General features: G+C 43.2%; 1 protein-coding gene across 1 annotated transcript in view; it reads left to right on the top strand.

The window, feature by feature from the left end:
* Nucleotides 1-24930, top strand: part of ST6GALNAC3 (ST6 N-acetylgalactosaminide alpha-2,6-sialyltransferase 3) — a 1703027-nt gene extending 1678097 nt beyond the window's left edge. The window contains exon 5 of the mRNA XM_085602042.1: nucleotides 20654-24930. Coding sequence (XP_085458168.1) covers nucleotides 20654-20840 — 187 coding nt within the window. The 3' untranslated portion in view covers nucleotides 20841-24930. The remainder of the gene's footprint in view (nucleotides 1-20653) is intronic.
* The last annotated feature ends 511 nt before the right edge of the window (nucleotides 24931-25441 follow it).

Raw genomic sequence — 25441 nt, 5'->3', positions numbered from 1 at the left:
GGACATATCGTCCTGCTGGGTCTATTCGTTGGTCCATTAACACAAAGGGTACCCCACTTTGAATCCAGATAAGTGACCCTCTTGCAAAGGCAGAATAAGAGTGTTAAAAAATTGTCCCTTCAATTTCCTGCACATTTTAGGTATTTCTGAATCAGTTAGGTGAGTTTCCTGAATAAAAGCTATTTGTACCTTTCGCCTATTCAATTGGGCATAAATGCGATGTTGTTTGTGGACAGACCCCATTCCACGAACATTCCATGCCAATGTTTTATATTTACCTAAGTTAGCCATATTGTAGTTGACCATTACAGAAGAGTGTCAAGACTGGGCGACGCGAAGAACACGACACTTTAAGTGCCATAACCTGGACCAGGAACCTTAACACAATTCTAAAAACATAACCCTCAATACTAGGGCCAACGATCAAACTATGTTGGTCCAAATCTAAACTAAAGCGTACTACTTCCAAACGGTTATACAATGCAGTGACTGCATGGGGGTGGACACTAAGCTAAGCATGACTGAACAATTAAAAACGGAGTTACATCCTGAGCGGTACCCTATATGTTTAGACTAGGCGGAAACCCGGGGAGAAAGGCATATTTTAAACATAGATATTCACACTTTCTTACTTCCCTTTATCAGTTAAGAACACTTCAGCAATTGTGAGGAAACCATGGAGACCACTCAACTTTATCAGCCAAATAAATCCTTCACAATCTGTGGAGTAATCGAAGGGAACAAAATATCGTTACTTTCAGAGTCTGATGGCAACGTAATCAATCAATCAATCAATCAGAACATTCATAAAGTGCGCTACTCACCCATGAGGGTCTCAAGGGGGAAGCCTGGGGGGGATGCAGCAGCTACTGATCGAACAGCCAGGTCTTTAGGAGTTTCCTGAAGGTCCGCAGGTCTTGGGTCTGTCACAGGTGGATGTGGAGGGTGTTTCATGTTTTAGCGGCGAGGTGGGAGAATGATCTGCCGCCTGTGGTGGTTCGGCGGATGCGTAGGATGGTGGCGAGGGTGAGATCAGCGGAGCGAAGCTGGCGGTTCGGGGTATAGAAGGTGAGTCGTTTGTTGAGGTATGCTGGTCCGGCGCAGTGGAGTGCTTTGTGGGCGTGGGTGAGGAGCTTGACGTGATCCTCTTGTTGACCGGGAGCCAGTGCAGGTCTCTTAGGTGGGCGGTGATGTGGCTGTGGCGAGGGATTCCGAGGATGAGGCGTGCGGAGGTGTTTTGTATGCGTTGGAGTCTCTTCTGGAGTTTGGCTGTGGTTCCCGCGTAGAGGGAGTTGTCGTAGTCCTGCCTGCTGCTGACGAGGGCTTGAGTGACCGTCCTTCTGGTTTCGGTGTGGATCCATCTGTAGATCTTGCGGAGCATGCGGAGGGTGTTGAAGCAGGAGGAGGAGACAGCATTGACTTGCTGTATTGTCATCTGATTGTTCCGGGGACGCAATCTGTGCGGGGTCACGCATAGAGGCAGCAACCACCAACGCTGATGCCTGCTCCAGGAGGGCCTGCTCCAGTTAGGCTATCTGGCGGGGCATGCACAAGGTGTTTTGTTGCGACAAAACCTTGGTTTGTCCATTTGTGGTGGCATACGACGTAGTTGCTGGTCAATGTTGTCCAATGACTGGGAGGGCAAGGTAGACTCCAGCCAGGCATTGGCTGCTTCAGGACATTCAAAGAAATGGGCCTTCTGCTTGTAAATAATTTTTAGTCGTGATGGGAATAACAAAACGTATTTCAGGTTAAGGGCCTGGAGCTTCCTCTTAAGCGGCTGATAGGAGGCTCTTTGACGTTGTTCTTGAATAGTGTAATCCGAATAAAGTGAAAATCAAGTTTTTTCGTATTGCATGGGGGCATTTTCTCACGCTTTTTGTAAGAGATAGTCTTGGTCTCTATAATTAAGGATACGGGCTATTAGTGGTCTAGGCGGCATGCCTGCTGTTGATCTACCTGTGGGTATTCGGTGTGCCCATTCCACACAGAAAAAGTAGAAAGACCTTCTGGAGCCACATGTTCTCTGAGCCATTTTTTCACAAACTGGGTCACATTGAAACCTTCTGAACATTCCGGCAGGCCAATAATGCGAACGTTATTGTGTCTGGCGCTCCCCTCTGCGTCTTCAACTCTATCCAGTAGGGCGGTTAAGTGCTTTTGCATTTGTGATAGCTGATCAGAATGTTCTCTCTGTTGCGGTACGAGGTCGATTAGTGTCTGTGTGTGGTCTTTGACCGTGTCAGAGAGTTTGGTATGATCTGCCCGCAAAAGGGTGAGGTTAGTGGTAAGAGTACCTACTTGGTGTTCGATAGCTTGGCGTGATTCCCTGATCTCTTGAAGAATTTGATCCAACTTGTCTGGGGGGGTGTTAAGGCTGTTGGTGGGACGCAACTAATTGAAGACGTTTGGGAGGGCGAATCAGAGTCCCCCTGAAATGGTGCTTCCGTGGAAGGCAGGTCGAGCTGTTTCCCTTTCATGCGCCCTATTGTAGCATTGAAGTGCTGTAATACTAGGAGAGAGTGAACCCATTTGTGGTCTCAAGGCGCTCAGACAGGCCCAAGAAGGTCTATAGGTCAAGCCAAAATGGTCCCGTGGCCCCAGGAGAAAAGCGGAGTACTGGCAAAAAAAACAGAATAGTCCAGCCCCTTGAGAGTGAGGGAAACAGAACCAGATCACAATGAATAAAGGAGGTGGGGCGGCTTGCTTCAGAGGATAATACAGAGGAACAGATGAGAGACGCTTACGCCATGTAAAGGGCAACCAGAAAGGCCGTGATTAGGGGGGCAGGGTCGCAACAAGGCACATATGTGATAATGCAGTCGCTATATACAAGACCACCAGGGTCCCCCGTTATTCATCCAGCAAAAAAAAGTCTCCCCTCACGGTATAAACACACCAAGTCTGCCCAGTTCTCCAATGATTATCAACAAAAAGGGAGGTTCTGTAGGGTATACAAGGAGTTAATTCTTACATGTACAAGGTATCATGAACGTAAATTATTCATCAGACATGAAAAGTTCTCCAATGAGCCATGCAAACGAGAAGAGAATATGTAGTTTGTACATTTCTCATTTGAATAAAGTACGCCAACCAGTGGGACTTCAGAGACCTTAAATCCAGAGTATCAGAGATGTATAGCCCATCAGATCGTATAAGATGTGGAAATCCTATGGCCACATGCACTATATGGAAATAATTAATGGGTGCAACTAGAAGTTTCAGTCATGCCACAACAGTCTCTTATTTAAATTATGTACTTTACAGGCCCCGGCTGCCACCATAGTTAGGGCTGAAAGAGGGAGCGGGCGTATTGAGGCCTCCGCAAGAAATCATCCACCCCGTCTCCTGACCTTGAAGCCAAGAGATCAATGTGAGTATCCTTGTATGCAACCCAGCGAAAATCGAAACCCCGCAAGCTCCAAACAGGGACCGCAGGCCAGAGGACAGCCGACAAGCCCCCGCGTTACAAGGCCCAGGGACACATGTGAGTTGGGTCGAATCAGGGGTGCTCTGTCTGTCCGCCAGTCAGCCAGGGACACAGCAGGAGAAACAATGCGGAGTGCCCCCAATGACATCTATATAGTTGTGAGGCACCCAGGAGGAGGTGCGCACATAATTGAAGCAAGTGCGTCACTGGAAACTCGACATCACGCCCTCGTGTTCGGGACCTCGGATCACACCAGAACTAACCTCCAGTGCTGAAACCAAAGTCACACACCTCAGGGCAATTTGTGAACTCGCTGTGGCTCGGTTCCGGTCCAGGAACCTCTCGGTCGGGCACTGCCTCACAGGAAGCCTCGTTCTATCAGCCACACCAGGCCGCGTCATCCGGTGGCAGACCCCCGTGACGGTTCTCAGCAACCGCAAAGTCTATTTGAGACGCAGTTACGATCAGTCGATCCCCACCGCCACCTCGGCATATGAGGGGAAGATTTTTAGGGGAAGATTCCCCCAGGTTCCGCCGTGGAGACTGGATGTGTGGGGTCCCGGCCCAGAGGGACGCTAAGGTGTAGCCGCCATGCTCGGCAGTTAGCCACCTCCCCCCCCAAATTTCTATTTGGTAACGAGTTAATGATTTTAAATTGGCTTTTGTACATTTAAAAAGGCAGGGATCACACCTATCTACAAAGGAGGTGACAGATCCAGTCCAGAAAAGTATAGGCTAATCGCCTTACAGGACGTTGAAGCCAAATATTTTGCCTCATTAATCCTTAAAGACCTAGCTGACTGGTCAAGAGAACGTAACCTAATACCAAAAAATCAAACAGGATTTAGGAAGGGCATCGGAACTATCACAAATATTCTGTTGATTTCACCGATTGCCGAAAGATGCAAAAGCAGAAAACAGGATCTTCACCTGTGTTACATTGATCTAAAATCTGGCTTTGACAGCGTAGACCGGAAACTCATGTGGTCTAAACTAAAATCTGAGGGTATACCGGACAGAGTATTGAAGGGTCTACAGCCGTTTTATACAGATACCTAGGTATGCGTGAAGCGTGGAAATGGAACTAGAATATCCTGAAAAGTGCATCCCAACATGGGACTTAAACAGGGGTGCGTACTGGCTCCGCACTTATTTAATTTATTCATCTCAGACCTTTCGAAAAAGCTAGACGGAATTAATTCACATTCACCGAAGTTGGGCAAACTTCAATTGTCGCATCTTGCCTACGCAGATGACATCGTCCTTTTAAGCTTGACTAAGGTAGCCTTGACAAAACTACTAAATGAACTCTCTGAATGTCTGTCGGTAAATAACCTGGAACTAAATCTTTTAAAAAACAAATCAATGCTTATTACAAATCGAACAGCCTGGAATTACAACATTAGATTAAAAGGTAATCTACTGGAGAACGTAGCATGCTACAAATATTTGGGATTTTATATTGACGTTAATTATCATTTCGAGACCAGAAAAAATATATGACGCAGCGAGCAGGGGCCCTAACATTTGCCCTTAAAACATTTGCAAAGAAACTGGAGGGACCTTCTTTGAAACCATTAATAATGACGATTTCAGCTAAAGCCAACACTAACATACGCCAGTGCGGCAATGCATGGGAAGGATTCAGAAACGCTAAACAAACTAATAACAAGCATTTATAAAAATGTTCTTCAGCTCCCGAAGACTGCCTCTCCGGCACAAATGCGCCTGGAGTTCGGGCTACTGAACGAAGCATTGGGCAGACTCTACACATACATAAAAGTATGGTATCAGATAAAACAAAATATAGAGGATAAGAGTCTTAACGAATCTTTATGGCAGGAAATGGAACAGGATAAACACTCGCCAGCCTATAAACAAACACATGCCCTACCAAACATTCAAATTAACACTAAATACGGCTGCAAAGTTCCTCTCGCTGCTGGTTGATAATGGCATTTTTTCTAAAAGAACTCATTCTTGGACAGTTATCAATACTTATAAAACACTGAAACAAGCGGCCTATTTGGACTCCACTTTCTCTATCTACGTGAAAAGAAAATTAATAACATTAAGGTTTGGACAGTTCCCTACTCTTGCGGATGCCCCTCATTGGATACATAAGGAAAACGCAAACTGCCGGCATTGTAGCTATAAAAAGGAAGATTTGATTAATCTTGTATGCCACTGTAAGATACTGCAACCAGCAATATTACGGTGAGCATTCCGGGACAGAGCCATAAAGTCGTGTAGAACAGCTATCATGGGAGGACTGGATTCCACCGACCCCCAAATGAACTGTAAATTGATTAAGTTTTTACGTATTCATGAACAAAAACTGAAAGCTAAATCTGAGCAATGATAAAACATGAAGAATACTTTTACAATTATATATATTTTGAAGACATTTTAAGAGAAATGTAACTTTTATGCAATTTGCTCTTTTTCTAAATAGTGTTTGTAATATTGTTATGGTTTTAATTAATTGAACAATAAATAAACTATTATTATTATCATTTAAAAATGCTTTTTTGTGGTTGCAAGCGGCCCAATTCTGTGAATCGGGCCATTTGCAACCTTTAAAAATGCTTTGAGCATTTGGTCCGTTGAGCTACCCCAACATTTAAAACTGGTAAGCTTCCCAGGGAGCCAGTACAAAAAGTCTCAATGTACCTGTGTGCTGTGTCAAAGCTTGAACACTTTCTCTTTAAGCTCCAAAACACTTGAAAGAAGAACAAAAATGTATATACATGTACATCAACTCTAGAATCACCATACAACCTGCACATGAATGACCATCTATCACTGTTGAATTCTTTGTTTCCAGATGATGTGTGTCACAGTGCAGGTTTCAAATCAGCAATACAACAACTTTCCATTATATACACACACACATACACATACATGTCTTGCAATATTGTTGCATTTTCTCGTTTGAGGTCCATATTTTCTAGGAGGAAAAGGGAAATACTACAGTTCAAAGGGCTTAAGTCTCACCCCCATTGTGACTTCACAGCTACTTAATGGCTTCAATATTAAAGGCCTAATTTAACATTAAATAAGTGTGGGACTTTAGTGAAAAAGTGTCAGATGTTCTTTCTGCCTTATTAAGAATTCTTTGATGTGAATGTCAGACTAAATATGATGGACAGAGCACCTGACATTTTTTTGGCAGGCAACTCCTACCCAAACTAATGAATATGCCAAATCAATTAAACGACTAAAATCTGAAGATTTAATGGCTGAAGCTATTCTCAGTCCTCATAGAAGCCCAGTAATAGTAACAAATAGAAAAGGTATGAGAGGTCACAGCCACCAGTAATTAAGTGTAATATCATCAACACTAACCAACCAACAACTGCAGGGGTATTTAGCCTAGAGTAGCTCAGAACATGAAAGAGCAATGGCAAAATAAATATTATGACACTGTTGAATCTCTCAATTGGAGTCCATAAGAAGCGCATCCATTACTTTGACAGTGCTGTGCAGTCTTTCATCAGTGGTTCAAATTTAATGGCCAAAATATGATCCAGAAATGCATGCAATCTAATGCGTAGATGTTCTTAAGCAGATAGGAGATTTGCTAACTAAAATTCTTTCAGCTCAGCAGCAAGAACCTCATCCTTGTTGATATTTTACTAATATCCAGATAGCTGTCAGCAATTAGTGCTTCAAAATGTGTAAAGTGTTATCTAGGTTAAATGTGGAGATCGTGATATCATCAAACAAGAACATCCACCTGCGTTCTGACATAGGCCATGCAAGATTTGTGTGCAAATCTATTTTACTCATGTGAATCAGACTTCCCAAACAAAGGGCAGAAAGAGCCTGAGGTATTAATTAGCTTTGGGGCATTCTCAGTTCAATTGCCAATGAGTCTCGCGAGGCTCATTGAAGCTTGATGCAGCAGAAGATTTCTCATAGAACACCTTAATGGCATATATTTATTGTGACGGAATGCTAGTTTCCCTTAACTTTTCAGAGGTATTCCATTTCCTGTCCAAGTCTAATTCCATTTCAGCAATGAGAAGAATGATAGAAGGTCCTGAATATGTGTGAGCAGAGCCAACAAGGAAAAAAGCTTAATTAACATGGAATCTAGTTTTGCTCTTAACCCCTTCGACGCTTGTGACGGAGCGGTTCCGTCACGTGCGTCGGTTGTGCTGTGCGCATGACGGAACCGCTCCGTCATGGCCCCGCTCGCGCACGGAATCTTCAGCGCGGCGCGGAAATCCGCGCCGCGCTGAACGGGTTAAAAAATGAGTGAAGACTATGGGTTACAAAACCACCCATGAAGGTTGGCCAAGACAAGTGTAATTATAATTTGTTAAAATGGGGGAATTTTAGACACTTCATCCTTTAAGATAAATGCCAATGATTCCTGACTTTCATCAAACCACTACTTCAAGATGCCCTGTCTGCTCTCAATAAAAAGTTAAACATAATATACCCTTATTACTTGCAGCTGCATAGCTCAACCATAAGGAACAGGCCTTCGGACAGCAAGGAATGATTTCCTCCCCCCTCCACTCAATGTTATGATTAGCACTACAGAGAGGCTTTACTGGAAAGGCAATTTGTGAGAAACAAAACTCATCTTTTTAGAAAGTCATGTGAAGCAATCAACTGTGTTTCGCTCTCCTTTGAAGCATCTATTTCTGCCAGTATGGATGGCAGTCTTGAGGCCTAGAAGCAGGCTCTACCTGCTATATCACCAGGAGTGAGGAGGGACACTCCTCCTAAGATGCAGGAACGAATAGAATTATTTATCTAGTCCCCTAGATCTGCACATGATCTCAGTGGTATCTGCCTCTCCTTTGAAGACTGAGGCGTGGTCACAGGTATAAAAAGGGCCTAACAATTCATGGGCCAACTCCCTTTGAATATCTTACCCTGAACAAGTGTTTTAGAAAATACGAGTCTTTTGTGGTGGAGTCCTGGCTTACCCTTTTTTTTGGGTGAGTTTTATATAGCGCAAACTTGACATGAAGGTATCAGAGTGCTTTAAATGAGCACCAGTTGCCTTACAGACACATTTTCTTTTGCTAGGCACGGGGAGTTTAAGTGATTTGCCCAGAATCACAGGATGATGAGTGTCCCTGCCGAGACTTGAACTCAGTTCCTCAACTTTGAGGACGACCACCCTAGCCGTTAGGCCACATCCTCTTCCCTACCCTGCTTCTCGTCTGACTGCTGCAGCCGTGGGACCATGGAGAAAGAGGAACTCTGGCACTTTTCAATAAAGGTTCCCTAAAAGAAGTTATCAGGCCTGTCCACAAACTGATATTCAAACAGGAAGAGCATTTTACAGAGAAAACATTTTTGTAGGGAGTCAAACCATGATTTTGTGCTTGTTGTCTTTATATGGTCTCAACTATGTGGTTGTTCAATGCTCAGTCTGAAAGTATTTACACCTGACCACCAAGAACAGCCAAACAAGCAGGCTGCTCCCTGTCTCATTGCCTGATCAGTATAAGAAAATGTGTTGATAAGGATTGTGAACTCAACCTTCTTTCTGAATAGATCTTGTGTTATGCTAACACTTGTAGTGTTCTAGAATGTGAGGCTGAGAACACTCCAGAGACGTCAGAATACCTTGGCTCCTTGGAGTCGATCGATGCTAGGTGGAGTTTCTCCATTGAAGCTTGAGTTGAAACCTCAACTAGAGTCCAGTGGTTCTTTCAACCTGAACTCACAACATTTTAGCAACAATTTGGCTCTAGGAGGACACAACCTGCCAATCCCTGGATGTATTGAGTCTTGCTGAAGTACAAACTACTCTATGGACATCCCTAGCCCCTGGAGTGAACCCAAGTGGGGTGTCATCAGACTCAAGGTACTGTTTTCAGTCATTGGCAAAATGTAGAGGAACTTCCAACTTACATTGTACTTGCTCGAGCACCAGCATGTGGGTGAGTGCTTAGACAGGTGGAGTTGGCTCGTGAAGGAGGCCCGGTCTTTGTCTTGCTGGAGCGAGGAAGTGGCTCAGGGGTCAGTGGTGCAGTGGTGCCATCTTGGGTGTGGCAGGGAGAGCCCACCCCTTCTACTTTGTCTAAGTTGGCATATGGGTGATACGCAATGCACACTATAGGGTGTTACAAGAGGAGTTCTTCGGCACAAATGTTTTCATCTACACGAGACGTCAGGCAACGGTGGGTGCCACATTGTTACTCAGTAATCTGCACACCAACAGCCCATGCCAGATGCCGTTTTCCTCACGGTGACCTGCACACTGTAGCATATCTCTGAAACAGGTGTTGTCTGTCAACGAGTGCAGTTCCGTTTTTGTGGTGATCTGCACACCATAGCATATTTTTGGAATTTGACCTGTGTTTTTGAGAGGTTACAGCAGGTACTGTTCCTCACACCTTGCAGCGTATTGGTGATTTCCTCACCCCTAACAAGATTCTGTACTGCACTCTTTCTGATTCTCATGCTTAAGGTGATCTAAGGTCTATTTAAAGTGATTCACATGTTCTATTGTTATACAGTCATACATAGTTATTCATATATTTGTCTTGCTCATCTCTTACCATGACTATGCAGTCTAGTATAATTATGCCACCCATATTTTTACCACAGCCTGGCACACCAGCTATCTATTGGGAGGATTGGGTTGAGATGTTAGAGAATTACATAACAGCATTTGATGGTCAAAATCTTTCTCCTGCAGAGAAAAAGGCTTTGCTGTTGAGTGCGCTGGGTAGTGAAGGGCAATGCATTTTTAAGTACTTACCGGTGGCAGTTGGACCTAATGGTCAACCTATGGACAATGTTTATAAAGATGCACTTAAGAGATTGGAAACAAGATTTTTGAAAGAAGCTAACTTGCTGATGGCAAGATCCACATTTTGTACACAACCTCGAGCTAAACAAGAGTCTGTAGAACAGTTTGTAGCTAGACTGTGATAACTGTCAGTCAAGTGTCGCATTGCAATGTGGCCGAGGAGCTGATCCGTGACCAACTAATACCACAATGTCAAAAAAAGAAATCCAAGAAAGGTTAAGGGCTGCAAAAGATCTATCTTTGAAGGAGGCAGTTGGCATTGCTGAAGTCATTGAAAAATCTCAGAAGTGTATGAAAGAATTAAGCAAAAGAAAAAAAACTAGTGGTGAAGTTGAAAGTATAGAGTGTGGTTTGCAGGAGGAGGGTGAGGTTTGTGTGGAATCAAAAACAAATGTTAAGAGGACACCAGGCCCACCTTCAAGGTGCAAGGGAAAAGATTGTGAGTGCTGCCGGAGTACGTATCATATGATGGACTCAAAGAGGTGTTTTGCAGTTGATCAAGGTTGAAGGAAATTGGGTTGCATGGGTCACTATGCGCGTATGTGCAGACAAGGGAGTAACATAGACAAAGGTAAGTGCAGATCTAAGGTTAACATTGTTCAAGGGGGAGAACACATGTGTAGAGATAGGATATTGGTGGTAGGCAAAGCAACAGAAGGGGAGGATGAGGCAATGAGAATGAAGAGACCCATGGCTCTTTTTGAAGAGTGTGGCTGTGGTGTTGAGCTCCTGATTGACTCGGGGTCTATGTATATGATAATCCCAGAAGTTTTATTGAAAAAAACGGTGGAAAAATGTCTCACTGCAACCTAAGGATATTAACCCAGTGCAGTACCAGGGTGAATCTATAGATATTATGAGATTCATGGTCGGGTCTATAATGTTTGAATCAAAGTGTATTATAGGCAAAGTATATTTTTCAAAGCATGGTCTCCCTATACTAGGATGGATATATCAAAATGATCTCAATATTATAATCAATCCGAGGTCACCTTGTCAGGTCATTGTGGTGGAAAAAGTCCAATTGAAGGATATTTTACATGAGGCTTGTAATGTTTTTGAAGATAAACTTGGTTGTTTGAAGGGATATTTTCACAAGATTCTGCTAAAAGATGATTCTTAACCAATACAACACAAACTTAGGAGGATGCCAATTTCGGTGAGAGATAGAGTCAAAGAACTATTGAGTGACATTTTGAAGGGAGGAGTGATAGAACCGGTTGAAGCCTATCTCTGGTTTCTCCGGTAGTTATTACTCTAAAAGCTGATGGGTGCTTGAGATTCTGTGTTGATTTGAAATCCTTGAATCATGATATTGTGACCAACACTTTTCCTCTCTCTAATATTAATGAACTGTTATCTGTCAGAGATGGTAAGTACTTCTCTAAATTAGATCTGAGAAGTGCTTATCATCAGATCAGGCCGCATTGAGATTCAAAATCATGGACTGCATTCATTACGACAGAAGGGACCTTTCAAGTTACTCATATGCCGTTTGGCTTGGCATTGGCTGTGAGCGTGTTCCAACCAATGATGGCAAGCATTTTTTAGGGTATTGAGAATTTTTTCTACTTTCAAGATGATATTTTAATTGGGGGGAAAACTGTGGAACAACACAATACCATCTCAAGACAGGTTTTGAGGGGATTGGAAGAGGCTGTCATGACTATGAGTCATGATAAACAGGGGTGGGCGGAGTGCGCAGAGTTTCACTCCTTGAAATTCCGCGGGGTTCCTTGAGAGGGCGGAGTATTTAATTTGTGTTCTTTGTAATTAATTATTATGGCCTGGGGCATGTTTTTCCCCAACCTAGAACCTCTACATAAGTGAACATGCTCAGGACACATCAAAGTTCCATTGTGACTGCAGCTTACACAGCCAACAACGTGCCCTGTGTGCAGGACAAGAGGGGCGATGGATGTTCTTTTCACTGTGGTGTCTCAAGGTGGTAACAACAGCGTGCATTTTAGAGGACGATTACTGTGTCCCATTCCACAAACTAGAGTCCTGAGCAACAGCATTGTTTCAAATAATTAAAAAAATACAGGAACCTCACCTGTTTTTCACGATGATTTCAATGTGTCCCAATTTCCAACACCTTTTGCTTTGACAATGTCCCGTGACTCCCTTTTGTTAATTGCTTGCTGACTCTGGTGGTAGCCACTTGACCTGACCCAGAAGCCATAACTGAGAGCTGCAACAACAAACAAAAGCAGCAGCAATGGGCATGCTGAGTCAAGTAAGGGAAGCAGATGCCTGAGGAACAGAGTCAACAAGCAGCAGTCAGTAACTTAGAATTCACATTGGTGCTTGGGTGCGGTAGGTTTGTGAAAGCGATCTTCGAGCAGACGTCTTCCTCTCTGAGACTCTTGCCTTAGAACTTGTAATGCTACCCCCTCCGAGGAGAGCGCGTGCTAGGTTCCTGTTACTTCCAAGAAAGATTCAAGTCAATCAGTTTTGGCCACAGTGTGAACTTGTCGCTTTGTTGGCAGAAAAGATCAACTAGACAGCAAGTAGGGATAAACTTCCTGTCAGACCCTGCAAAAATATGGAAACCAAACTATCGTGATCATGTACGAGGAAAGATTTTTCCATGCGCTTAGAAGTGGAAAAATATGACTGTTTCTTTAGTTATACTATTTATCAGCTTTTTAAACATGTTCTTACACTTAGGACATGGCTCGGGGTTTTAGAACAGCGCATCTAAAACTGATTACAAGTTTCCTCGGTAGCCTGGATCTTGCAAGTGATGTCTGGACATTGGCTAGCATTGACACTGTTGATGTAAATGTGGCAGACATGTAAACTGAGGCTGTACGAATAACAGCAGAGCAGAGGTGTGCTACAAATAATAACGTGCTTCTTTCAAGCACCCCATGTAGCTGTTGCTAACACCCACTTTACGGTACTCATCTTTCCTCCTTCAGGAGAATGGAAGGCTGGAGGTGAATTTAGTTTACTAACTTCAGATAGCTATGTTTGTCAGCGAGGAGCGCCTGAGCAGCCCATCCACCCTGTGCTGACGATGACGATCCGAGGATGTGTTTGGGCCTGATTCATGCACCAGATAACACTGTTATAAATAAGGGAGAGCGGCTACGCATGGTAAACTCCACTCCGCCGGAGGTCAGCAGAGTTTTTTGCTGAACTTCGTGTTCCAAATGGAGCTTGGAGTAAGCAAAACATTCCTAACTCCCCCAGCGGAGAGGAGTCCACCGCTAACCATTGGTGATAAGTACATTTTCTTGACAGAACAGGTTGAGTACTTAGGCTGCGTGAATTAGACTCAAGATCTGCTTATTAGAGGCCATAAGATCTGCACCTTGCCCCGAAGATAAAGACCAATTGAAATCTTTCTAAGTTTCATAGAACATTTTGCTGATAAAACAGAAGGTGTGAGGAAGCTTTTGCTTAAGGGAACACGTTTGTGTAGAGAAAAGAACAGCAAGGTTGTTGTGAGAGTATTAAGGAAGAGATATGTATACAATTGACATCATGCGCATATCTATCCTTACTGTTGATGCCAGTGCCACTGGCATTGGAGTGGCTTTGTCACAAAATCACTATAAGGCAGAAAGAACAGTGGCTTTCGATTAATGCACCCTCACGCAAGCAGAGAGGTACTAATCTGCAATAGAACGCGAGACCCTAGAAGCAGAATGGGTTGCAGAATAGTTTCAGGTATGGTGCAGACCTTATGGCCTCTAATAAGCTGATCTTGAGCCTAATGTTCCCGCTAGATATCATGCAGCCTAAGTAAAATTTTCAATTGGACCAGTCGCAACCTTGCCGGTATAGCCACCTTGCGCGGGGAGAATAACGCATCGCACCAGTCCTCATCCTCCAAATTTCCCACGTCAGTCTGCCAATGCATGTATAGGTGAGTCATCGGGACTGGTAAGTTGTTAAGTATCTTACGATATGTGAAGGAGATTGCCTTGCTCAGCATGGGATCTAGCAATAATCTGTCCTCCAGTGGGGCGGCCTCCGGGATCCCATTTAATTCTTTAGTTGCATCTAATGAGGCATAGCATATTTGTAAATATCGGAAGGTTTTGGTCGCAGATAGTTTGTACTCTATTTGTAGTTTGTCGAAGGTCAGTATTTTACCCTTCTTTATTAAGTCACTAACTTGTGATATGCTAATGATGACCCATTTATCAAACCCACTACATCTACTTAAATTGCCTAATATGACAGCATGCTATAGTGGTGTCATTTGTGTCAATTTATTTTTCCAGCCCAATTTAGCAATGGTAGTGTGCCATATAGCGACTGTAAGAACAGTGGGCCTCGTGAGCCGCTTCCCACTTGATTTTGTATACAATGCTTCCTCTGTACCCCCATGGCCCATCAGCCATTTATCCATCTGATATGCTGGGTCCAGGTACCCATTTATTAATGATTGTCAGGTGGGCGGCCCGGTAATAACATCGGATGTCTGGAAGGGAAATTCTCCCATCATACCACCCACGGAGAAGTTGGGCCCAGATATACGCAGAGGCTTCCCGTCCCAGAGCTGATTTCTAATTTCTCCTTCAATTGATTTAAAATATGCCTCGGGAATGCTATACGGGGTATTTTGTAATTCACATAGGAGCTGGGAAGGGCCATCATTTTGTATAGAGCGGCACGTCCTAGTAGCGACACCAGCAGTGTGCGCCAATGCCGCACATCACTTTGTAATGGAGTCAATGGGCCTAGGAGGCTCCGTTTGCAAAAGAGCGAGGGGTCCGCTGTTGCAAATAAACCTAGGTATTTGAATCCATTTCTACATTTGTGACTTCACAGGTGTCTGGAAGAGCTGGCACAAGCCCATGTAGTACATATAGTACCAACTTAGACAAATTTATATTGTAGCCAGAATATTTACCGTAATTAGTACAGATTTCGAGGACTCTGTTAATTGAGGCACCTGGGGAGGCGATGTAAAGAAGGATTTCGTCCGCATAGAGCGAGATTCTGTCCTCCTAATCGTTTGCCCACTTCAGCCCAAAGATCAATGGGTCTTGACGTATCCAACACGCAAGGAGTTATAGAACAAGATAAAATATCAGAGGAGATAGTGGGCAACCCTGTCTCCTTCCACGGCGCAGGGTGAATGTGTTAGACACATGTCCATTCACCACCACCTGAGCGAGTGGTTTAGCATACAAAAGTTTCACCCAATCAAGATATTCCTTACCCAGGCCCATCCGCTTGAGCACCGCGAACATATGTGGCCACTCCACAGTATCAAAGCCCATATGTGCGTCTAAAGAAAGTATGGCTGCCTCCTTCCTAAAGGTGTATTTCCTGACAAGTATACCATTCAGGCAATGCAAACGCATAGCCGCATTGCGGCCAGTCATGATCCCGCATTTGTCCGGTGGACCAATTTTGTAATAACCCAGAGTAGCCTATTAGCTAGTACTTCTGCGAGAATTTTGGCTTCTATTTTTAACAGGGATATTTGTCGGTATGAGGTCAGGTCTTCCGCTGGTTTATCTGGCTTATGTAAGACTACAATAGACACCAGTCTCTGGTCTTTGGGGAGTGTGCCAATGGACTTGCTCTCTAGGTACATTTCAAGGAGACACGGAGCAACCTTAGTCGCTGTTATTTTAAGGACTTTGATAGGGAGACCATTGAGGCCCCCTGCTTTACTTGACTGTATGTTGAGTATGGCAGTTGTTATCTCCTCGACCATAATGTCCCCTCCCAGCAGTTGCTGGTCTTCTGTCTGCTGTTACCGATGAATAAAGTTGAGTACAACAATCTGCAAATCCCTCTGCTATGTGTTGTGGGTCACGCAGACCGGTCCTGTTCCGATCATATAATACCTTTATCCATCGATCTGCCCTTTCCTTCTTATCCAACCATGCTAGGAGTTTACTAGCTCTGTCTCCCTGCTTGTATATTTTAAATAGCATTAGAAGGTGTCTATCTTTGGATGTTGCAGTGGACAGGTCTCTATATTTCTCTACTTTTAAGTTCCAAGATGTGACTCTCAGTCTCATCACGGCTGCCCCTTAACGCGCACTCCCATGTCAGGATGTCCTGCTCCAATTTGATCATTTGTATGCCCTTCTCTTTCCTGTGATCAACTGAGAGTGACAGCGCCCGCCCCTTAATTACTACCTTTTAAGCCTCCCACAAAACCTATGCCGACCTAACTGACCCCACCGTTTCAGCGAAGTAGTATTCAATGTCTTGGCTCAGTGCGTCTTTGTTGTGACGGATCAGAAGGCACCGTGGATTAATGGTAAGTGTCCTGCAGGTAGAGGTGGAATTTATTGTGTATTGAGCCTTTATGGGAGCACGGTCAGAGATGCCCCTCGCCAAATTTTAAACCTCAGAGAACCGGCGTGCGCTGTCAGCTAAAGTCAGAATGTAATCAAAATGGGAGTGACTTTTGTGAGCAGCCGAATAATATGTATATTGCTGTAACTGCAGGTGTGTTGCCTGCAATATTTCTGTCAAGCGCGGCGTTGCCCCGAATTCAGCCAATGTGTTTTGTGTTTGTGCGGTGCCTCTCGGGGGGAATCTGTCAGCTTGGTCGCAAAGTGTCATGTTGAAATCACCACCCACTAATATTTCGCCTTTTGGCAGTGTGAGAATCATACTGTTCAGGTCCGTCAAAGCTAATTTATACAAAGCAGGGGGTATATACACCGAGAGGACATTCATAGTCCTACCCTCCCAGGACCCTGATATCCAAGCAAAGCATTCATAGTTATCTGTATGTCTATCCCCACCCCTCTGGAGCCAGTAGTGAATCCTACATGTGCGACAAGTTTGTATCCCCATCTGTCGAGTGCCTTGCAGGTGTTACCAATAAGATGGGTCTCGTGCAACAGAATCATATCTGCCACCTGTCTTTAATATATTGTAATACTACCCCCTATTGATCCTATCTCCCAGCCCATTAACATTCCAGGACAGCAGGGTTAATGTTGCCTCAATTCTCATGTATCCGGAGGCATCCTCAGTTGCTATTCTGGTTGCATTGTGTGCTCCCTATTCCCCCCACCTCCAAGTCACGGTGCGGTAGAAACCACTCCATGTGTACACTTAATAGGGTAGTTGTTTGTAGGCAGCAACGTGTATATATTGGACAAAACAAACCAGATTCAGTAGCTACTGTGTTTAGTGATGCAAGAATAATCGCTGTAACACATGTGAACAACAATGGACTTCCTGGAATTAGCCCCAACCACCCCCCCACCCTGCCTCCCTGTAAGATGGACTTCAAACTACCCGCCACTCCAACACTGCAGAGTGCCCTTCGTCCACCCCTCCCTGTTTCGGAGGGGATGTGAACCAACAAGACTAGACCCCCCCAACTTTAAACATATGTATCGCAAACTGTCTCTGATTATATTATATTCAATGCATGTACTCAGCCATTTCCAGTCCAGGGTGCTGCCTCTGCGATTCCTCAGCATTGGCCATTGAACATCTCCATACTAAATTGCTTATTCAACAGTCCAACAGGGGGCCGCGAACAGCACACAGCCAGCATTCAATGTGTCTCTGCTGCTATGCCATAATGCAGGACCAACTCGGCCAGTCTCTGTTCGTTCTGTATCTATGGTGTCACCTTCATTGAGCTTCCTTGTGGTCACTCTGCGGTCCTTTCCCATCCGTCTTCGACGTCTGTCATTGTTATTCGCGGCTCTGACCTGTCGTCAGCCGTCCAGCCACTCCAGACTGCCTCTGGCTCTTTGAAGAACCATGCTCCGCCCTCAGCCTCCAACCTGAGCCTCGCAAGGAACAGCATTGCATCTCTCAGGGCCTTCTTGACTTCCAGAAAAATTTTGCGCTGTCTTTGGACCCTCAGGGTGAAGTCCGGGAAAAACATGACAGTGCTATTGTCAATCTTGAAGGGGGGAGCATATCACGCAGTTTGCAGGATTATGTCCCTGTCGCGATAGCTAAACACTCTAGCCACTATGTGCCTGGGGGGCTGCCCAGGCTTAGGTTTACCCACCGGTACCCGGTGTACACGTTCAATCGAAAAGTATTTGGAGAGAGTCTTGGGTTTGAGCCGCTGTGTGATTAGTTCCTCCACAAATTAGTACATTGTCTGGCCCTCCACCTTCTCGGAAACCCCAATAATGCTCATGTTGTTCCTCCTGGCTCTCCCTTCGTAATCATCCTCCTGTACCTGCTTCTCTAAACCCTTGGTGGTAGTGACTAGGCTCTGAGTTACTTCTTCCACTTCGGTCATTCGTTCGCTCATTTTACAAAAGTCAGCCCGGATGAGGCCGACGTCGATGGAAACGGAATCAATGCGTGATTCTAAGGAAGTACGTACCGTTGTGACGGCTGTAAGAATATCTTGTATGGTAGGGTCCGTCTGTGCTGGTGGCGTATCATGGTTTCCAGTTGAGCCATGCCATTTTATCCAGTTTGGGCTGATGGGAGCTGTGGCTGCCTTTGGTGCCGGACACAATGGACCCACTCTGGGATCCGGGTAGTGACCCACAGGAGGGGGAGGTGGTGCTTCAGGTGTCCCGGGGCTTCACCACCGCCTGCCCGTTGTCGTTCTCCCGTACGCGTGTTGACTTACCTGCCGGGTCACCACTCCCCTAGCGATTCTGGCAGTGTATCCACCTAATTGGCAATGAAGGTGCCACTACTGGCCTGCGTCGATCCTCTGCATATCTTCAGGGATGACTCAGCAGGGGTTTTTAAATGCATGTGAGCCTGCATGTAGAGATGTAAATGCACGTAAGATGGAGGCTGTAGCAAAAAAACACGGAGCTGGTTGTATGCTATGTTATGAAGACCCTTAATTGATCTATGGACCAACTGCCTGCCTGGGTCCGGCTCTATAAGTCTTTATTGCTGTTCCACAAGGATGTCTCTAACATGCTCCGCATAGGAAAGGTCGGTAACTGGGCATGTACTTTCACTTTCGGCTGCGGTCTACACGCCACGCAAGGCCGGCGCTGCACGATTCCCAGCAGGCCGCAAGTCTCGGTGAGACGCTGGCTCCCCTCCAGTCTCAATTAAACAATAGATTTCAGGCATCGATCCCTGCGCCTCTGATTACATCGGAGACATGCTTGCAACAACAGATATGTGAGCGGAGATTCAGGGGTTTAATAGCGATTTGGGCCGGAGCCGCGCTACAGTTCGGCCATCTTCATCAGCAGTTGGCCACACCCCCCACAACAATCTTCTTGAGCAAAATCCTCTGCAGCAACTGATAGATGCCACTTCAAGGATTCAATTTGTTTGGAATCAGGCTAATGATTCATTAAATGGGTCCTCTACTTGGGGGCATACTCTTTTTATTTGTGTTAATGCTGACCTTATTAAGCTTCCGAATAGCAGAATTTTGGACATAACTGACATAACTAGGACGGTGGAAACCCTAATGCTTTCTGGAGCAAGGCAATATCTGTGCCAGTGCCTGCTATGTTACCTCACCCCCTTCCTCAGGACTGCTTTAGCCTATTAATAAACATGACACTGGCAGCATCCAAATACAAATCAATTTACCAGTTCATGGTCCCTGACCATTTATCACTTCATTGTCCTTACTGTGATGTGGGATGATCTTGCATGTTTCCCACTCAGTGATGTACACCTGTATACCTACACCATATGGGTGGTGCATAGCACACCAACATGTGAATGCATGTCCTCGACTGCACGTATAACTACTGACTGTGGCCACTTCCTCACCTGTTCATGCATGATCAAATATTACTCTCCGTTAAGAAAGTCATACTGGTCTGCATGTTTAAAATCCAAGTTATCTTAAATAGTGAGAACAACAGGTAGGAGACTTCTGTCTGAAAAACCAATGGCAAACACTAGAGTATGGTCTGGAACTCTTCCAAGCCCTTGATCTCCAACATGGAAGATGGGACCACCGATGGGTGTCTTAAACAAATATTCTGGGTAGGTCAGGACACCAGTGATGGCTAGAGTTCTTTCATTCAGCAGGAGGAGGTACAACAAAGCTCAAGGTTTGCAAGTAGACGTGGCCTTTTTACACCTCTTCTGGAGGTTGGGTGGAGAGGATGATAAAAGTGGTTGGACCATATTTAAAGCATCAGGCTTACTTTTGTAATGACAATTACGCAAAGCTCAGTAGCTTACAGTAGCTTACAGTAATGCTTTTAATAGACACGCGAACAGTTCATCCAGCAGTGTTTAATGGGTGGCTTCTTCTTGCCGTTCCAATCCGACCTTACTCATACAATTGAAAATTGTGATGAGCTTTGCAAATATTTTAGTAATAATTTGGAGTTTTTGTTCACCAAAATACTATGTCTGTTATTATGTCTATATAATGCTGGCGCTACATGATTTCCAGAGAACATTGGAACTTTGTGTTTATTTGTAAAGATGTTTATCTCTGTTAGAAATGCATTTTATGTAGGCATTGATTAATGTGCAGCACCCAATTTATTTCTGTTTTCTTTTTGTATCCACAGTTCTGAAGGATTTAGAAATGTCCCCTACCATTACTATGAAGAAGGAAGAAGCGAATGTGAGGAATACCTTCTACATGAAAATGCACCTTATGGAGGTCATAGGTTCATCACTGAAAAGAAAGTATTTTCTAAATGGGCCAAGAAGCATGCAATAATATTTTCTCATCCAAACTGGACGGTTTTTTGATCATGGGTGATCTGGACTGACATCCTCAGTATTTGCATCAGCAGGGAATAAATGTTGTAATTCAAAGTCCTTTTGGCGAAGACATTAAACATGCAAGAAACTGGAAATGCAAAACAAGATTGTTAAGATGCCAAACAAATCAGAATGATGTTTGCTGGACATATGTGATTTAGTTACTTTGTTTTGGAAACATAATGCACTTTATTCTTCAAACAGATTTTTCAGAGGCATAAGAAATTAACCATTTTGGCTGAAGATATATTTAAAGTGTATATTGTAAAACTGTAAACCACAACGGGTCTGAATGAGCAAGCAGTGCAGTTCCCTAAATTCCAGCTGCCTACTAACCATATTTTATTTACCTTTAAACGATTACTATGAAGAAGCTCCAAGTACGCTAGAATGTGAACCTGAAAGTTTCTGAGGCTAACATAATTTTATAGAAAAATGCAAGGAGATTATTAGTAATTCCATCACCTTTATTTCACTCATGCTTCTGCCCCTCCCCCGTGTACAGCCTCTCCTATAGTGGGCTCCCATTTTGGTAGTAATGGCCAAGTATGATGACTTGATCTGCCAATCACAGCTCAGTTAGTGGTGTGTGAAGTATGCTCGGATTGTCTTCAAAGGAAGAACCAATATTTAAGTCCTTATTTTTAGTTTGTTGATGTACTTGAAGTCCAGAAAGCACCACTGCAAACAAGTTGAGAGAAAATGGAGACTCGACAAAAACACTGCTGCAAGGTTCACATAAAAACTGCCCTCAACATTTACCACAAACGATTACGAGATGCAAAGAAAAAGGCCCCAACTCACATACTCAAAGACGGTTCCAACAATGGCAAAGAAGTCTTTAGAATTGTCAAGGAATTTTCCAAACTCTCAGCTGCCAACAACGAAATCAACCAAGCATTCGACCCACAGCATACTCATATGATCTCTCCCAACCAGCCGGACACCTCCTTCATCACCAACAGCAGCTTAGCAACTGGAGGACCCACTCAAACAAAAGTCCTAATCTTTAGGAACAGCCACTCCCCCTGGGATGCCTCTTGGTGGCCCTCTGAACTTGCCCCCCTACCCACTTCTGCTGACAATGACCCGAACCTCGAGATCATTCTGGACACCAACCTCTCCATGAGCACACAAATCAACGCTATCTCCTCATCATGCTTCCACATCCTGCAAATGCTATGCAAGATTTCCAAGTGGATTCCACTGAACACCAGATGAACAATCACCCAGGCTCTTATCAGAAGTAGACTTGATTTCAGAAATGCTCCATACATCTGGATTACCAGCCGACTACAAACCACCAAGAATAACGCTGCCAGATTCATCCCGAACATCCTGCAAAATAACCACATCTATCCACACCTCAACTATCTCCACTGGCTCCCAGTCCAGGAAAGATGTACAAGCTACACACCCACTCCTGCACAGCTCTCCACAACACTCGTCCAGCTTACCTCAGCCACTGCCTCAAATTCTACCAACCCACCAAACACCTTCGATCCCAGGCAAGAGCACACTTTTCTCGCATCAAGAAGACCAGAAGTGGAGGATGTTCCTTCTCATATCTCGCAGCCAAGACCTGGAAAGACCTACTGAAACACCTCAGGACCCCACCCTCCATCATGAACCTATGAAGAAACCCTAAAACATGGCTCTCCCAGACAAAATAGGCATGATCTCCTCCTCTCCCCTCAGGCATGCCCTGTTCAGTGCCTGGATACTCTAATGGGTGATTAGCCATGCTCTACAAATTCACATTACATAACATTAAAGGACACTTTCACAATGATTGTATGATGTTGTCAGTTATGTAATCAATAATGTAATTTGATATGTCATAAGTGACGTAATCAGTGATGTAATTTAACATCTCACAAGTGATGTTATATGAGAGGTCAAAAGCTATATATGACAGGGTGCAAGTTATAGTTAGTTAACTGAACTATAACTGTCGAATTTCAGTGAGTTTCATTTTTTAAACATTAATTCTTATGTCATTTCAAAGCCTATTGAAGACAGTAGTGTGTACTCAGTCTTACATTTTCATGTACAACCTATTAACATTGAGCAAATTGAGGCAAATTGTGGAAAGAAGATGAGAAAGAAATATCTTTCTGAAGGTATATTGCTGAGTCAATGTTCCCTGTCATTCACTTCAATGAATAATCACCAACTGGATTATTTTAAGTATGATGCAAACATATTATCCCTGCATCAGTTTGGTTGTCTCATTTTAAAGTACATGAATTAAGGAAAGATTGATTGTATCTTTGATCTTACTGAATGATGTGTCAGTTGCGTTGCGCGCATTATTTCACATGCGCACACCAGCAACGTTCTCATACGTTTGTTAGACACTTTTTGGAGGGGTCTGTTTCTGTTTGTAAGACGAATAGCTACCATTTCTCTAAAATATACATAGAGTTGGTTTTGGCTTCACCAGAGGATTATTTCTCTCTCACATCATGCTATTGCCTGAAGTATCCTTTTGCCTCTAATGAGTTGCTGCTTACAATGCATCAGGGATTATTTTACATCTGAAATATGTTCATTGTACGTGAAAGCTGCCATTTAGTATATTTTACTGCAGCTGGGTTTATGTTTACCAGTGCAGCCATTACCACCCCCCCCCCCAATACTTTCATCACCTGTACCACCACCATCAATAGCACCACTCTGTTACCTCTAGTTCATCACATACATTACCATTACCATTATCACTAGCACCACCACAGTGTTTTTGCATGTTTGTATTTTCATACCACTTGAAACAAGACCTATTGGCTTTGCCAGCGCTTGTTTTCAGAGGAAATTTATACCAATGGTTTACTCGACTTGTATCATCAAACTCAACTGAATATACATGTTTTTGGAACTTGGCAACTGATTGATAACCTATTGTGGCCTTTTACACTTTGCAGAATCAGACTCCATACAAGTACGTGCTGGTAAATTTTAACGGAGCTGATAATAATTGCTAATGAAAAATGCACGCATCTCTGTATCTTAATTTATCTTAGTGTATTTCCACAAGCATACATTGGTTCAACTATAGGTACTGCATTTTGTGAAAATATAAAAATAGGATTCTTCGTAAATAGTTCAACATTTTTAAACCATGTTGTATCTTTTATATTGCATGCACAAGAAATTATAAACAGATTTACTAGTATTACAACGTATATATGTACACACCTCTGCATGCTTCATGGTGCACCGTTTTATCCTCAGGAGTATTTCTATATTTTTATTTTATTTATAAACATTTTACACCACAATAAGGAGCTGAACCTATACATAAGCTTGTTTTGATTGGCCACGTTTTGTGCCCTCGATAAATGTAAGGTATTTCTGAAACTACTAGAATCACAGTTCACACAAAAAATGTTCTGATATCCAAATGCTAGTAGTGTATTACCTAAAATTAAAGCTTGTTAAATGGACTTGATTCAATCTTGCAAAAGCTATATAGAAGATGAGAATCTGTATCCTACAAAGACAATATGAGGAGAAAATCTAGCCTCCTTTTCTTATGAAAAATAGTTTATGTTGAACCATACGTTGTGAGTTTTTGAATAATTCTCTTAGCTCACTGTTTTACACTTATTGTGACATATTTAGACCCCTGTCTTCTTTTGTGCCAGTGATGTTGGGAAATAATCAATTCATTTCAATCACTCATTGGTAAATGTAGTGTCATCATTAGATGCCCTATCCTTGTCTAACATTAAATATCCCGATGTATGATTTGTTATCAGATGTGATTAGAATGTTACCTGTTGCAATTTAAAGTTGCCATTTCCGTTCCTATGTGAATATCATGTTATTACAAGTTATTATATTATTTGTTATCATTGGTTGGGAGATATACCGTTAGTCAATAATTTTGACAGTATCTCACTAGAGAATGTAATAAAATAGCATTTTTCATGAGCAGATTAATTTACCAAAGACCTATGTGTATAAAAATAACAGTATACATTGTAACATTTCCATATTTTGAAACATGCAATTTGTTAAAATTGTATTTGTAAACAATATGATTTTTTTTTATAATAAATGAAAGACACACTCACCTCAAGAAGTACAAACATAAATGAATGAATGCATGCGCATTAGAGCTCATGCCCCCGTGGTGATGAATATCTGTCAAGGAGCAAGAATGAGATAAAGGTGGAAAAGAGAGCTGCAGTGAGTAATATCAGAACGTACACCACTTATCTGCCATATTTTGTTTTAGAGCAAATGAAAAGCATACTCACGTGAAAAGTTCACAAACGTTTTCATTTTGTCTGGGTTACTGTAAATGGTCACAAACATGAACTATTTAAAACAACATTAAATCCCACTTCTTCTAAGGTCTGTGTGATGCCAATAGATCCCTATAATTCCAACTTAATAAACATATCAAATCTATTAAACGTCAAGGAATGAAAGAATATAAGGTCGATCAATGGATTTATTTCACCCAAAGTATGGCAGAATTAATAAGATAATAAGGGGAATACTTTCACTTTTCAATAAGTATATCTTTTCGCATTGAAAATACAGATAGTATAATGTTTAGGTCTGGCTATTTAAACTGC

Source organism: Triturus cristatus, chromosome 4_2 (genome assembly GCF_964204655.1).
Source record: "Triturus cristatus chromosome 4_2, aTriCri1.1, whole genome shotgun sequence".
NCBI classification, from domain to species: domain Eukaryota; kingdom Metazoa; phylum Chordata; class Amphibia; order Caudata; family Salamandridae; genus Triturus; species Triturus cristatus.
The sequence above is the reverse complement of the archived record's forward strand: the minus strand, read 5'-3'. Positions and strand labels throughout refer to the sequence as shown.